At 39.2% G+C, this 14,495-nt stretch overlaps 1 protein-coding gene across 1 annotated transcript in view; it reads left to right on the top strand.

The window, feature by feature from the left end:
- LYST (lysosomal trafficking regulator) overlaps positions 1-14,495 on the top strand; it is a 127,518-nt gene that overhangs the window by 16,468 nt on the left and 96,555 nt on the right. The window contains exons 5-11 of the mRNA XM_084625190.1: positions 1,195-2,227; positions 2,901-3,062; positions 4,698-4,851; positions 6,718-6,944; positions 9,943-10,009; positions 11,419-11,528; positions 12,449-12,872. Coding sequence (XP_084481316.1) covers positions 1,195-2,227; positions 2,901-3,062; positions 4,698-4,851; positions 6,718-6,944; positions 9,943-10,009; positions 11,419-11,528; positions 12,449-12,872 — 2,177 coding nt within the window. The remainder of the gene's footprint in view (positions 1-1,194; positions 2,228-2,900; positions 3,063-4,697; positions 4,852-6,717; positions 6,945-9,942; positions 10,010-11,418; positions 11,529-12,448; positions 12,873-14,495) is intronic.

Below are 14,495 nucleotides of genomic sequence, written 5' to 3'. Positions count from 1 at the left end.
TAAAGGGCATAGATTTCATCAAATGATTACTATAATCAAAGAGACAAATGATTGTGCAGGTCAAAATGAGAACAGCTGGAATGCTGCGTCCTTTTTTGGGCACTTCCAAAATACGTACATCCCTACAAAGGGGAAGTGGTTTAGATAAATAAGATTATAAAATGTCTTTAAACTCTATAGCCCACTTCCACAACTAAGTATTCTTGGTTTGGGGAGGGGGAAGGAAGCTCGGGGTTTGCTGTTACAGAAATATGTAAATACCTAAAAGGGTTACAGAGACTTTGGGTTAGGATTTGTATGAACTAATAACTTTTTGTGTGGAGGGTGAATAGATACACCTAGAAATTAAAATAAGTAGAGTTTGGGTTAATACATGAAAGAGTGCTTTTTTCCTCCGTGCGTAATCAGTAATATTTTGTGTACAGTATGACATTATTTTAAAACATCAGACTCAAAAACCTGCCTGTAAAATATTTCAGATAAAATTAAAAGTACATTTGTTTGTGTCCATATTCAAACAAATATCCTTGCTAACTGTGGTTACATAATGTTCCAAAATTGTTATATTCAGAGGGAATTTGTGCTTTCCAGTGTGTAACAGAAGTAAGAGGGACAATGACATATTTCAAAATTGTTCATTTAACATGTTAGATAATTCTAAATGATCGTTTGTTTTTTAAAAAGAGCATCAGAGGCTCAGGCACAAGTATAGCATAAAGGCAAGTGCCAAACCTTCTGGAGCAAACTTAACTGAAGAGGTTAATTAAAACACTCTTGTGGCCCTAAACAGCATGTTCTTCCAGTCCACGTGAAGTGCATTATAATAGTCTGCCATTATGCATTCCATATTTGAGAAGCAAGATTGTGTGGCTTCTCTCCCACCATCGAATGAATTATCCTTAATCAGGACTCTAGAGTAGTGCAAAAGATGTCCTCCATAGATTCTTGCCAATAAGCCCCAATAGAGCAGCTAATGGGAAAGTGTTGGGGTTAAGGTAAACTTTGACCCCAATCTAAATTTATTTGTAACCCTGGTATGTAATACTTGGGTATACATTTTACTGTAAAGATAACTTCCTTCTTGAATCCTAGTAAAGTGTGTGCTGTTTGTGTCTCTGGGACAAAGAATCTTAAAAAGCTCTGTTTATGCCCAGCCTATATAATAGTGAAGTTTCTGTGTGCTTTCTTCCATAGGATAATACAAAATCTGTTCTTAAGTTGTAATGGAGTGAATCAAATGACAGAACTGAATTACTTAGATTCTGTAAGAAGTCACTCTCTGAAAGTATTTGAAACTCTGATATTCTGCCTTGGAGATCAGCACGAAGACCAAGCAATGCCAGAACTAGAGGGTATGGATAATGAACAAAAGGAGCCCATTTTAGATTTAGTGACTTCCTTTCGTAGCCAGCAGATTTCTGATGTTCCTCAAAGCCTGAGCAAGTTTTATGCAGGCCTCAGAGAAGCTTATCCAAAGAAGAAAAAGTATGTCAATCAAGATGTTCATGTCAATTTGATAAATTTATTTCTCTGTGTTGCTTTTTTGTGTGTAAGTAAAGAAGAAGAGTGTGATCGGGATTCAGCTAATGATTCTGAAGATACATCAGGCTATGATAGCACAGCTAGTGAGCCTTTGAGTCACAAGCTACCATGTCTCTCACTAGAGAGCCTTACTTTACCCTCCCCAGAACATATCCACAGGGCAGCAGACATTTGGTCTATATGTCGTTGGATCTATTTGTGTAGTTCAGTTTTCCAGAGACAGTTCCATAGGCTTGGTGGTTTTGAAGTTTGTCATAGATTAATACTCATGATAATCCAGAAACTTGCCAAAAATAAAGAAAAGGAGCAAGAGGAAAAGGCGAGAACTTTAAGTGAAAATAATAAATGTTTAAATGGCAGTCCTTCTAATGAACCCGTTTTCAAAGGAGATTCCTATCACTTGACTGTGAACAAACAGTTGGCACGATCGGAGCTTAATAGTCTTGATGAAAATCCTGATGCTACTGGACAACTGGTATCTGAATGTGTCTCCTGTGACCATTCTTTGAAATTGGAACAAATTTCGGTTGCTACTGTTGATGAGCTTGAGGAACGAAAGAAGTTTGTAAGTCAAGAGAATGAGTGGTCACTTCACAGTATAAAACTCTTGGAAGCTTTGCTGACTATTTGTCTACACAGCGCAAATAGTACCCAACAGAAAGTGGAAGTGGAGTTGCTTCACCAGGTAAATATATTCTTTACATGAAGTTCTTAAGGATATATGTACAATATTTTCTTCCAGTAACTCAGTGAAAACTTATTTTAGAAGTGGGCAAAGGGTAGTGCTCCTTATTTTCTTCTAAAACAGTACCATTTTTTTGGTTGAGGTTTAGGGATCAGATTGGAGGTCAAAGGATTAGACACCAGGTCAAGCTGACTTTTGCTTTGCTTTGTGGACTTGGGCAGCTTTCTTAACCTCTTTGTCTCATTTTCCTAATCAGTAAAGTGGGGAATGGTGTGACGAGTAATATTTGCAAAGCCTGCTGGATATGAAAAAGGGTATGGAAGAAATAAGTGTTTTAAAAACTTGATTGTATTAGCTTTGTACTGTTAGTTGGGAAGTAACCAGTGGCCTAAATTTCAGCAGAATAAAGATTTTGATTTACTGGATGACAGATAGTAACAGATCTTCATACTATTTCAAGTGATTGAGATGTGGCTGAGAATGTAAATGGCAGTGGAATTCAATCCATTTAGATAAGAGATTGGTGGTGGACAGGGGAAGCTAAAAATAAACTAGGATACGGTAATCCTTGCATAAATACTGGGACTGAATATAGTACGGATATTTTTTTTTCATTTAGCCAAATACAGAATAACATCAAGCATAATGGATGGTTTTTGTTTTGCTCATGTAGAGTGTGTATCTGGAAGATATATTACTTGAAATGCGGGACCAGCTTGCCCAGTCAAGAGTAATTGAAACGTACTTAGCAAAACCTCTGTTAGATTCGCTGCTTCGAGTTGCGCTGGGAAATTATTCTGCTGATCTGGATCATTCTGAAGAGAAAACAGAGAAGGTATGCAACAGCATAACACTCTCACTAAGCACAAGTAATCTGATTTAAGAGGATTACTTATATGTGTAAAGGTTTGCTGGATCAGGCCTGTATATGCTACTCATAAATAAAAAAGCATACATTGTCACCTCAGAAGGCATGTGCACAGGCTTGCTTAAAATTAGTAATGCTTTTAGGGAGTCATTCCTTCATGGATACATGTAAACACCATTGAAGTTAGTGGATGCCTGTTTTATTCGCTGTGTCAATCATAAATGAAAGTGCTTTATGCACAAAAGGAAAAACAAGCAAGCTATATATATCATAGTATTGATTCAGGGAGAATAGATCTGAAACTTGTTTCAGTTCACTTTTCACTCTACAACAGAGGTGGGCAAACTAAGGCACGTGGGCCACATCTGGCCTGTGGGACTGTCCTGCCCTGCCCCTGAGCTCCTGGCTGGGGAGGCTAGCCCCCGGCCCCTCCCCCACTGTCGCCCCTCCGCCCCACAGCTATGCTGCCATGCGGGCAGCTGGGCTGCGAGCTCCTGCTACTCTGAGCGGCATGGTAAGGGGGTGTTGGTGGCGGGGTTGGGTATAGGGTTCTGGGGGGCAGTTCAATGGGGCAGAGGTTCTGGGGCAGGGTGGTCGGGGAACGGGGGGGTTGGATTAGGGTGTGGGAGTCCCTGGGTGACCTGTCAAGGTGTGGATGGGGTGGAGGGGCAGTCAGGGGACAGGGAGCAGTGGGGGTTGGATGGGGGTGGGGTCCCAGGGTGGGGGGAGCACGGTTAGGGGCAGGAGGTGCTGGGAGCGGGCGGTCAGGAGACAAGGAGTGGGGAGGGGGTGGTTGGATGGGTCGGAGGTTCCGAGGGGGGCAGTCGGGGTGGGAAGTGGGTGGGGGCGGATAGGTGGTGGGGGCCAGGCTGTTTGGGGGGCACAGCCCTCCCTACCCAGCCCTCCATACAGTTTCACACCCTGATGTGGCCCTTGGGCCAAAAAGTATGTTCACCCCTGCTCTACAACAAGGATAAATTGCCTGCCTGAGTCTTCCTCCCCCCCCCCCGCCCAAAAAAAAAAAAAAGGAATTTTCAAGAAAGCTCTTCAGTGCGGGAGGCTGATTGACCCTGATGTTTTTCTCCTAATGCTCACAAGACCCTTTGCAAGGTATGGAACCATCATCCCCCCTTTTACAAAAGAAAAGAGATCAAGATACTTGCACAGGGTCGCAGTCAGTTTGTGTTAGATTGGAAATGAAATTTTCTGATTTTTATTTTTTCCCCCACGTTTTAACTGTTAATGCTGCCAGAAAGTCAGGTTTAAGAACATGGGTCACTTGACAGAATCCTTTTTCCGGTTCGTTTTTAAGATACGGTTTTTTACTCATCATAAAAAAAAAATCAACTTACATTTTTGCTTTTAAAAAGTACTCTCAACCCCTTTAGATTTTTTGTTTTGTTTTCAAGTGAAGTTTTGACTCATGTTTGTAGAGGCAGTATTTCCCAATAGGTTTTATGGACTGTGCTGTTCTCTCCACTTTCAAGAGCAGAGGTAATTCTGACATGGAAGATCTCACAGCATTTTGTTTTTTGAATGAAAATGAAACTTATAAGCAACTGTTTCTAAGTTTGATTTTGTTCTTAAATATGGGTGTGTCAGATCCATCACACGGAAAAGGAGTCTGTGTCCCAACCTGAAGACCTTTCTGAAGAAGCTGAAGAATCGCAGTGCTGTAGTTTTAAACTCTTTGCTGAAGAGGAAGGCTATGAAGCAGATAGTGAAAGTAACCCTGATAGTGAAAGCAAGAATGAAGGTAAATGCAAACTTTGCACAAACATCAGGCAAAATCATCTTTAACTGTTTTATAGACTAGCTTTTACCATGTGATTTATGTGAAGTACTGGACTTTTTCTCAACATGCAAAAGTGGAATAGATTGCACAGGCCATAACAGATTTTCAGTTTATTTTTGCAGTATGAAACAGCTTTATTGCAGGGGAGGGTAATGGTTCACACCTATTTTACCCAAATGTTATTGAGAAATGTTTTACGCACTGAGTTTTGGCTTCTGTCAAATTGCTCTGAAGTACTGTTGTCATTCTCACTGAAGTGTGTTATTGATTGTGGTCTAAAAGCAGTTTCTTCTCCAGATAGGATCCTAAGTAAGTAGTGTTTTTTATAACGCTATGCTCAATTTTGTTTACAATGTTATCTTCCTTGTAAAATATTTCCTAGTCTGATCTTAATCTTTGTGTGTGTGTGTGTGTGTATATATATATATATATATATATATATATATATATATATATATATATACTAATTTTTCTAATAACATGCACATCCATTGTTCTTTTTGTTACAAAACTGATTTTTCAAATTAAGCGTACATTGTAAGTATTTGCTTTTGTATAACAATTTGATCTAAAGTATGCATTTAATTATAATTGAGTTGGAGTTGTAATTTCAGTTAGGTGTGTCTGTCAGTGGTTCTGTCTATATTGTAAATCTGTGTAGCATAGATATTAAACTAGGGTTGCCAACTTTCTAATTGCACAAAACCGAACACCCTAACCCCACACGTTCCCTGAGGCCCCGCCCCCGCTCACTACATTTCCCCTCTCCCTTGGTGGCTCGCGCTCTACCACTCAGACTCACTTTCACTGGGTTGGGGGAGGGGGTTGGGGTTCAGTAGGGGGCAAGAGTTCTAACCGGGGGTGCAGGCTCCATGGTGGGAGCAGAAATGAGGGTTCAGGGTCCAGGAGAGATCTCTGGGCTGGGGCAGGGAGTAGGGGTTTGGGAGGCAGTATGGGCTCTGGGCTGGGGGTGCAGGAAGTGGGCTTCAGGCTGGGGGGTGGGGCCAAAGGATTTGGCGTGCGGGTGGGGGCTGCGAGTTGAGGCAGGGGGTTGGGGTGTAGGAGGAGTTGTGGGTTCTGGGCTGGGGGTGCAGGCTCTGGTGCCGGGGATGAGGGCTTTGGGGTGCAAGAGGGAGCTCTGGGTTTGGGGGTGGGGGACGCTCAGGGCTGGGGCAGGGGGTTAGGGCTCCAGGTTGGGACGCGGGCTTCCTTGGGCAGCTCCCGGTCAGCAGCGCAACAGAGCTGAAGCAGGCTTCCTGTCTGTCCTGGCTCCATGCTGCACTCCAGAAGCAGCTAGCAGATCCGGTTTCTGGGGCGGGGGCCAGGAGGCCAATGGGAGTGTGGAGCTGGTGCTTGGGGCTTGGGCAGTGCGCAGAGCCCTGTGTGGGGTCCCCCTCCCCCCCACCTAGGAGCTGGACCTGTTGGCCGCTTCTGGGGCACAGCATGGTGCCAGGACAGGTAGGGACTAGCCTGCTTTACATCCGCAGCACTGCCGACTGGACTTCTAACGGCCCTCTTGGCAGTGCTGACTGGAGCCGCCAGGGTCCCTTTTTGACTGGGCATTCCAGTTGAAAACTGGACACCTGGCAATCTTATATTAGACATATTATAAGACTAACTGTATCATGTACTTTAAATCTGTCTGAGTAAGAGGGGAATTCTAGAATTTTTATGGCTTACCTGAAATACTTGAACAAGATGTCTAATAAATCTACCACTTGCAATTGTTTGTGTGGCAAGTTTCTTTACTTGTAGTAGTAGTAATCTTACAATAACTAAAAAACAAAAACCCTCAAACAATCAACAAAATGCATGTTTTTGTTTCAGGAACAGACACTAAAAGAGAAGCGGGATGCATGGTCCCTTCAAGTTATTCCAGTGACCTAACTGAAAACATCAGTCAAGGAGAATTAATATACCCTGAAATCTGTATGCTAGAATTAAACTTGCTCTCAGCTGGCAACCCAAGCCTAGATGTACTTGCCCATGTTTTCCAGAGCTTCTTGAAAGTCATCAGGCAGAAGGAGAAAAATGCCACTTTCCTTATGCAACAGGTAAAAGATGAATGTGATTAGCAAAACAGAACTTGTATAGTATATTAATAGGAAACTGATGAAAATATTGTGCAAGAGAACCATGAAAATATTCAAGTATATACTCTTGCATCCTATCAATTTTTTTATATTGGAATATTTAATACAAACTGAAATGTATTTATGTGACTGAAGTTACAAATTAGTGACATGTAGAGTTACGTTACCAGATGGTATATTTTAAACGATGTACTGAAAGTTGTTTTACTTGTCTGGATTTTGAGTTCAGATTGGCAAAGCCTTGTTATGTCTATGACTGTTTATAGTCGCGGTGGATAGTGTTTTGCAGCTGATCAGCATATTTTAAAAAATGTTACAGCATCAGGCCAGTGTTGCCGGCATGTTGGGCCCAGGATAGTAGAGTGACAGGATGGGTGAGGTAATACTTTTTTTAATTATTATTATTTTTTTTAATTGGATCAGTTTCTTTTGGTGAAAGAGATGAGTTTTTGAGAGAGCTCTTCTTCAGGTGTGTGTCACTTGAAAGTTTATTTTTCTCATCAACAGAAGTGAGTCCAATAAAAGATATTACCTCACTCACCTTGTATCTCTAGCATAAGGCCAAACACTTGTGTATCCAGGAGCAATAACTCTCTGTCCTCCATTCTGGCGACCTGTTTTTTCCCCTCCACCCTTTTACTAGCACCATACAGTCCACAGGAATCATTACAGCCCAGAGCTAAAGTAATCTGTGTGCATGATCCAATTAAATAGAGACTGACTCGTTAAAGACAAACCTATACCCCACATATGGCATAAGACCTTCACGGTCTATGAATACATGCCTGTGATCTCCTGAAAGTCCTGTGCATTCTAAATATTTCTGAAGCATTTTGTGCTCTTATTTTGTTCCCACAGAGTTTTTGTAGAAACTAGCTTGCTCAAGTTAATTGTGGAAGGACTGTGTATCATTTGTTGATTCTGGGCAACTTAGAAGACAAACTGGAATTTAAAATAAGAAATTCAGATGAAGTTTTTTGTTTAGCCTTCTGTGTCAGAGGAAAACCAATAATAAATTCTTTAGCTGTATCTCCATGAAGGGGAAAATGTGGCAAGTACTAAAAATCTTCTGTTAAATCTGTCATTCATATAATCCTTTGCCTATATGAAAACAAGGAATCTTTAGAATAAAATATTAGATAATCTTTACAGTTGAAATTAAAAGCATTAGCTACCTGGGCACCAGTGATCTGGAACTGGTCCAACTGATGCCCTCTGTATCAGGAAACCTTCAGTGTCTGCGCAGTGAATTGACATGGCATATATGGATTAAAGTTGTTTTTGCAAACTTACTGTAATGTGTTTGGCTCTCCCCACCACCACACACACCTCTTCATAAACCTTCCTATACAGACAAACCTGAGCCAGACAGCCACGGTCTTGAAAACAAACACATTTCTAAAGCTACTAAATAACTTCCTATTGGATGGTAGACTCACTTACTCCATCTCTTATCTACACCCTGCCATTAGTCCTATCTTTTTTTGAAAGCCTTTGATTCGCTGGTGAAGTGTCTTAGGGCAATCTTCTGGTTGATCATTGGCCTGAGATGAAACAGCAGTGTGTTATACAGAGACAGGGTCATTTAGCGAATGGGGCTCTGATCTAAGAGTCATGAGATTTGTGTATTATTCTTGGCTTGGCTGCTGATGTGCTGTGTGACAAGGTAACTCACGGCACTTCTCTGTTCCTGTTTCCCCTGCCATGCTTCGTCCATCTCATCTATTTAGATGGAAAATATTTTGGGAGAGGGATTGTCTTACTATGTGTTTATGTAGTACCAAGCATAGTTGCAGCTTCTAAGAGCTATAGTAATATAATTATCTCCCAGAATACTTTGATGTTCAGACAAATTGAGATTAATGATAAAAAATACCGGATTAATCTGATTTAGGATGAGATCCTCATGACTTTTTTTTTAAATATGCTTTTGTGACTTTTTGGTACAAATATAAACAATTCCCTTGATAAATGATAGTAATGTAACTCTTGTGGTAGTTTTACCTGTATGGACTTTACCTGGTAATTTTTATGACTAAGTTAATAATCCATCTAGTGGTCTTTTCATATTGTATTGCCTATGATGATTGGGGCTTAATTATGACATCAAAAAAGGGGAAATGCTATATTTTAATACAATTTAATGTATTTAAAATATAAATAACTTTTGGGGATAGCCTTAGAACCCAAATCATCCTATGACCCTTGAGGAAAGAAGGTTTTTGATTGTATGTTTATTAATTAGTCACTTTTTTCTCTAAGGATGCATTTAAATAAACTCCATTCCTGAAGACTCAAAAGCCCCAAAAAAATATATATAATTTGATTTTTTTTTTTTTTAGAAAGTGACAAGAATACTTTTTCCAAATCTAGCACAATGTTGACTTTAGGAAGAAGAAAAGGAATACAAATCTGGACTAATCAGTTTAGTGATTATGTACAAAAACTGTTTGAGACAGGATTATGAAGAATGCAATTTTTTTACTAGAAGTGAAAGTGAGTTTGCTTTAAATGTTAAAACACTGTTTCACCTTTACTTGACCTATGAGAATGTGTAATTTGCTTATCTGTACAGTACATTACTATAGGCCAGTACTTAATCAATTTCTGGTGATTCAGAAAAGATGACATAGGTTCCTGCAATGTAGTCTGTAAGAACAATGAGTTCTTGAGTAGTTGCCAGACTGGCAGTGGCTCAATAATTGATGCTTTAAATAGCTTGATCCCAAAGGCTGTCTCATCATCAGAAGCATCTGAACTAGTCAGAATCTTGCAAGCAAGATCAGTAGTTTTTTTGATAGAACAAATACTAAAAATCATGATTAAATCACTAGCAACATTTTATTTGGCAAAATCAGTTGTGAATATATTGGAATACTTAAAACAAATTCTGTGGAGTTTTGCTCTTCAAACTGCTGTGAATTGTTCATATACCTAACTTTAAAGTTTTCTCTTGCAGGGAGCTGTAAAAAGTCTTTTGGGAGGATTCCTAAACATCTTGACACAGAAGGACTCCAGTTTTCATTGTGGGTTTTAATGCTGTTTACTCTTCTTTTTTAAAAAATAAATACATAAATAAAAATGCTGGAATTATTATAATGTATATGTTATACAGTTACAAGTATATATGCTCAAACTTTCAGCCCACAACTATTATTAATGAACATGCAAAATTGGCAAGCACATCCATGGGCACATGGAAATATCCACATTTACGTGTACAATCCAAGTATGCTTGCATTTTACACTTTTATGTACAAAAGTGTGTTGGGTTTTTTGGTTTCGGTGTTTTTGGTTGGGGGAGTGATTGGAGTCTGCATAATGCCAAACAGGTGTGCATGAAGATTTGAAAGGTTGTCTGAACACCTGGACAGAAGAGATTAGGGTTAATTTAGTGTATTTTGTAGATGACAGTGCAGCTTCTTCAACAGAAAATTACCTTATTACTGCTATAATACATTTTAAAATCAATTTATTTGTTTTTAAATGTTTAAAAGTGAAATTAGCATTCACAGAAATTTCAGCTTGATGTTAGAGGATCAAGTCCTCAGGAGATACAGCCATGGCAGTGTAAGCCTCCTCATAATAGGCCATTTATGTAGGGACACCTTTTGAGGTGCGAGTATCTCTGTATACCAAGCAACCTGTGATTTCTTACCTAAGATTTCCATACAAATTAATTGTGGTAATGTGTGTATTGCACGTAATTTAAACCATCGAATAAATGTCTAGTAACAATGATTTTTGATTGCTACAAACCCAACCTAGAAGTGACCAGATTTGTGTCTCAGTAACAGACAGCTCCCATTTCACTATTTTTTTAAAATTTTTTAATTAAAGGAAAAAGCTTTTTTTGCCAAAAGTGTCTATTCTAATTTAGTAAATGAGGTAGATTAAATTTGTATTCATTACATCTGATTTTTGTCACAGAAATGGTAGAATGATATGATTTCATCTGATTGTAAGGTTGTATATAAAAAACTCAAAATTTGGTACTCTCTCCTTTTAGGCATTTGTGTGAATAGTTACTTAATATACTGAACATAAGTAGTAGCCCACTTGCCTAGAAACATTTTTCATAATGTAGTGAACTATGGTCCTATTCGATGTATTCTGTTCCTTGCCTTTGGCACAGATTTGCTGTGACATTGGGTGAGATGCTTAACTCCTCTGTCTGATGTTCCCATTTTAGCAACTGGAAATATCTGCCCCATATAAGAGCTGTGAGGCTATATTCATTAATATTCTTAACTTGAGATTCTTAATGGAGGACATGTCACAAAATATGTCAGTTCTAATGTTTTCAGTCTGTTTATTCTGCCTCCTTTTAATGTCGTCCAAAAGCAAGTTATGGCAGCAATATAGACTATGATATTGTATATGAAAAATGTTTTTTATTTAAACAAATTTTGATACCTTTTTATCATCTATGTAGCATGCCAGATAGTGCTGGTAGAGCTTCTAGTGTCTTTGATGAGCTCAAGGACATGTGCAGAAGAGCTAACCCTTCTATTGAGGATATTTTTAGAGGAAGCACCTTGTACAGTAAGTATACTACAGATCAGAAAATTCCTTAATGCAACAAAGAGTGGGGCTGAACAAATTGACTGGCATATCAATATATGCATTTGTTTCAGGTAGTTTTAAGAAAAAGACCTGGAACATAGTAACCTGTTATAATGTTACTGGTTAGAATGTATATAACTGCCATTTACACTGCGTAAACACGAGTTAGTAGAAAAATAGATTTTTTGCTTGGCACAATAAAATGTGGGGGAAGAAGTAGGAGAGAAGCGATGGTGAGGTATAGATATAAATTTTTTTGATGGAGGCACTTGAGCATTCTTCAAGTGCAAGGAAAGACTGGGCTTTGGGGTGGGGAGAAGGATGGTGAGAGGAGGGATAATATATTGAAGGTCCTTCCTGTTAATTGCATCATGGGCAAAAAGCCTTCCAGTTTCCTAGAAATTACCATTTTTTTGTGAACAGGAAGTACTTTCAAGGTTAACTAAACAATATTTGAGCCTATTGCTTGTTGTGGCCATTTTGCTGAACTGCAATCTGTAGTTTTGTACAGGAGACTTTGAATATCCTTCCATTCAGTCTGTTCCATGTTGGAAGAATAACTTCATGGTATAGGCATTTTATTTAAATAGTTACCAACAAAGCAAGAAGACAGACAGCGGCCAAAATATTTCAAAAGTAGCATGAGATTTTTTTGGGTGTCTAACTTGAGAAACGTTGGCCGTAATCTTCAGAAATGTTGGGAGCCTGCAACTCAATTTGAAATTAGTGCTCAGCAACTCTAAATTAGGCTATCTTAAGTTGGGCATGCAAAATCAGAGGCCACTTCCGAAAATGTGGATCTGAGTCTTTCTATGTAAGCTGTGTATTATGCATTAACATTGGCTATATAGTGTTAACATAATTTGATTCTGGTTATTTTTCTTGTTTGTTTCTCTTAGGAGATACTACTTAAAGGTATCTTGAAGATTGTGGAGATGAATATCTATATGAGTCCATTACAATATCTCTCCTTCCCCTTGCTAAAGAGCCCAAATTTAAATAGCAGTTCTTCACAAAAATCGATTAGTGCACTCAACAGCAAGACCATAGGACTATTAAAAAGAGCAAAGTTTTCACAAAATAAGAAGGAAGCAGATGGTGAGAATTTGACTCACCATCTTCTTTCTTCTTGGCATGTAGCCCCAATCCACTTGCCTTTGGTGGGGCAAAACTGTTGGCCGCACATGTCTGAGGGCTTCAGTGTCTCATTGTGGTTTCATGTGGAATGTGTTCAAGAAACAGACAGTCCCACAGAAAAAGGGAAGAAGATGAAGAAAAGAAGCAAGTCACTAATTGTGCGAGAGAGCAGTTTTGGTGGCACAGGTAAGTTTTTATATTATTACTGAACTTATAAAGCTGAGGGATTTCAGATGTTTCTACTAGACATACACAATAATAGCTTTGAACTGAACAGGAAGCTGTTATTCAATATTAGCTGCTCTGTACTGTTACAGGTTTCAGAGTAACAGCCGTGTTAGTCTGTATTCGCAAAAAGAAAAGGAGTACTTGTGGCACCTTAGAGACTAACCAATTTATTAGAGCATAAACTTTTGTGAGCTACAGCTCACTTCATCAGATGCATATCGTGGAAACTGCAGCAGACTTTATATACCAGTTTATTAGAGCATAAGCTTTCGTGAGCTACAGCTCACTTCATCAGATGACAATTTATTAGAGCATAAGCTTTCGCCAATTTATTAGAGCATAAGCTTTCGATGTATGGCACCCAAGAGTGAACTTGCCCTTATTTTTTGGGGGACCGATAAGATGTGGTAAAATGATCTCCCACTTCCAGCTTTAACTTGAAAACAGTTAAAAGTTCAACTGTTTTTAAATATTTTCAGTTACCCTTAAGTGTCCATAAGAGAAGATATTACTGATTTCGGAAGTATCATAGTGGGTTTTCCCCCACTTTTATTCACTTGCTCTCTCAGCATTACTGATTATTGTTCTCATTGAATTAGAAGCCAGAGATGATAAAATACCTATTGTGCCATCATAGCCTATATTAAGGAAATGAAAGTATTCTGACTTTCAGTTGGAGATTCTCCAGAGAAGTCTGCTTCTGTCTCTTCCGAGTTCATTTTGGTCCTTTATTTGAAAAGTTGATGAAGTTGTAGAGTGTTTTGTTTTTAAGTGGGAGCTGATAATGCTGATTATAATTCGTGTCACAAAATAGTTTCAAACCCTTATTCAAGCAAGTAATTTATCTGAATTAAATAAGACTACATATTTGAGGAAAGGACTGCTGCTGCAAGCAGGGTCAACCCTGAAACCTTTTGCTTTCACATGCTTCTACAGCTTTTCAAAAATTTCACAATCTGGACAAACATTTAGTCAAACTGTAGTCAGTGAGGGAGGGAAAAAATAAGTTCTAACCACTAACCCTTTTTACCCAAGGTTACAGTAAAAAGGCTGAAATCCAAAACTTAGTATGCCTGTTCCCATTTGAGGATTTGTGCCTTTGCTCGGTGGTAACGGGAAAATATTTAACACATTCTGTCCATAAAACATTCTAAGTATTTATTGATGCACACTAAGGCTCCTGTCCAACAAAGCCCTTAAACTGATTAACTATAAGCATGCAAGCAGTTCTGTTGACTTCAGTGGAACTCCTCATGTGCATAAGTGCTTTGCTGGGTCAGGGCCTAAAACACAAGAGAATTGTGCCTGTATATAATTATAGTAGCTGCACAGTTGGCTCTGTGTAAAGATGCTGATTCAAAGAACAGGCAGACTTATTGCCTCCAGAGTTTTCTTTTCTTTTTCTCTTAAACTAAAGTGGAAAATTTAAATGCATGACTGTGGAGATAACTTCTAGAGCAGTGGTGGGCAACCTGCGGCCCGCAGGCTGCCCATGGCCCATCAGGGTAATCCGCTGGCAGGCTGCGAGACAGTTTGTTTACTCTGACTGTTCACAGGCACGGCCACCCGCAGCTCCCGGTG

The sequence above is a fragment of the Lepidochelys olivacea genome (genome assembly GCF_965140295.1).
Source record: "Lepidochelys olivacea isolate rLepOli2 genome assembly, chromosome: 3".
Classification (NCBI taxonomy): Eukaryota; Metazoa; Chordata; order Testudines; family Cheloniidae; genus Lepidochelys; species Lepidochelys olivacea.
The sequence above is the reverse complement of the archived record's forward strand: the minus strand, read 5'-3'. Positions and strand labels throughout refer to the sequence as shown.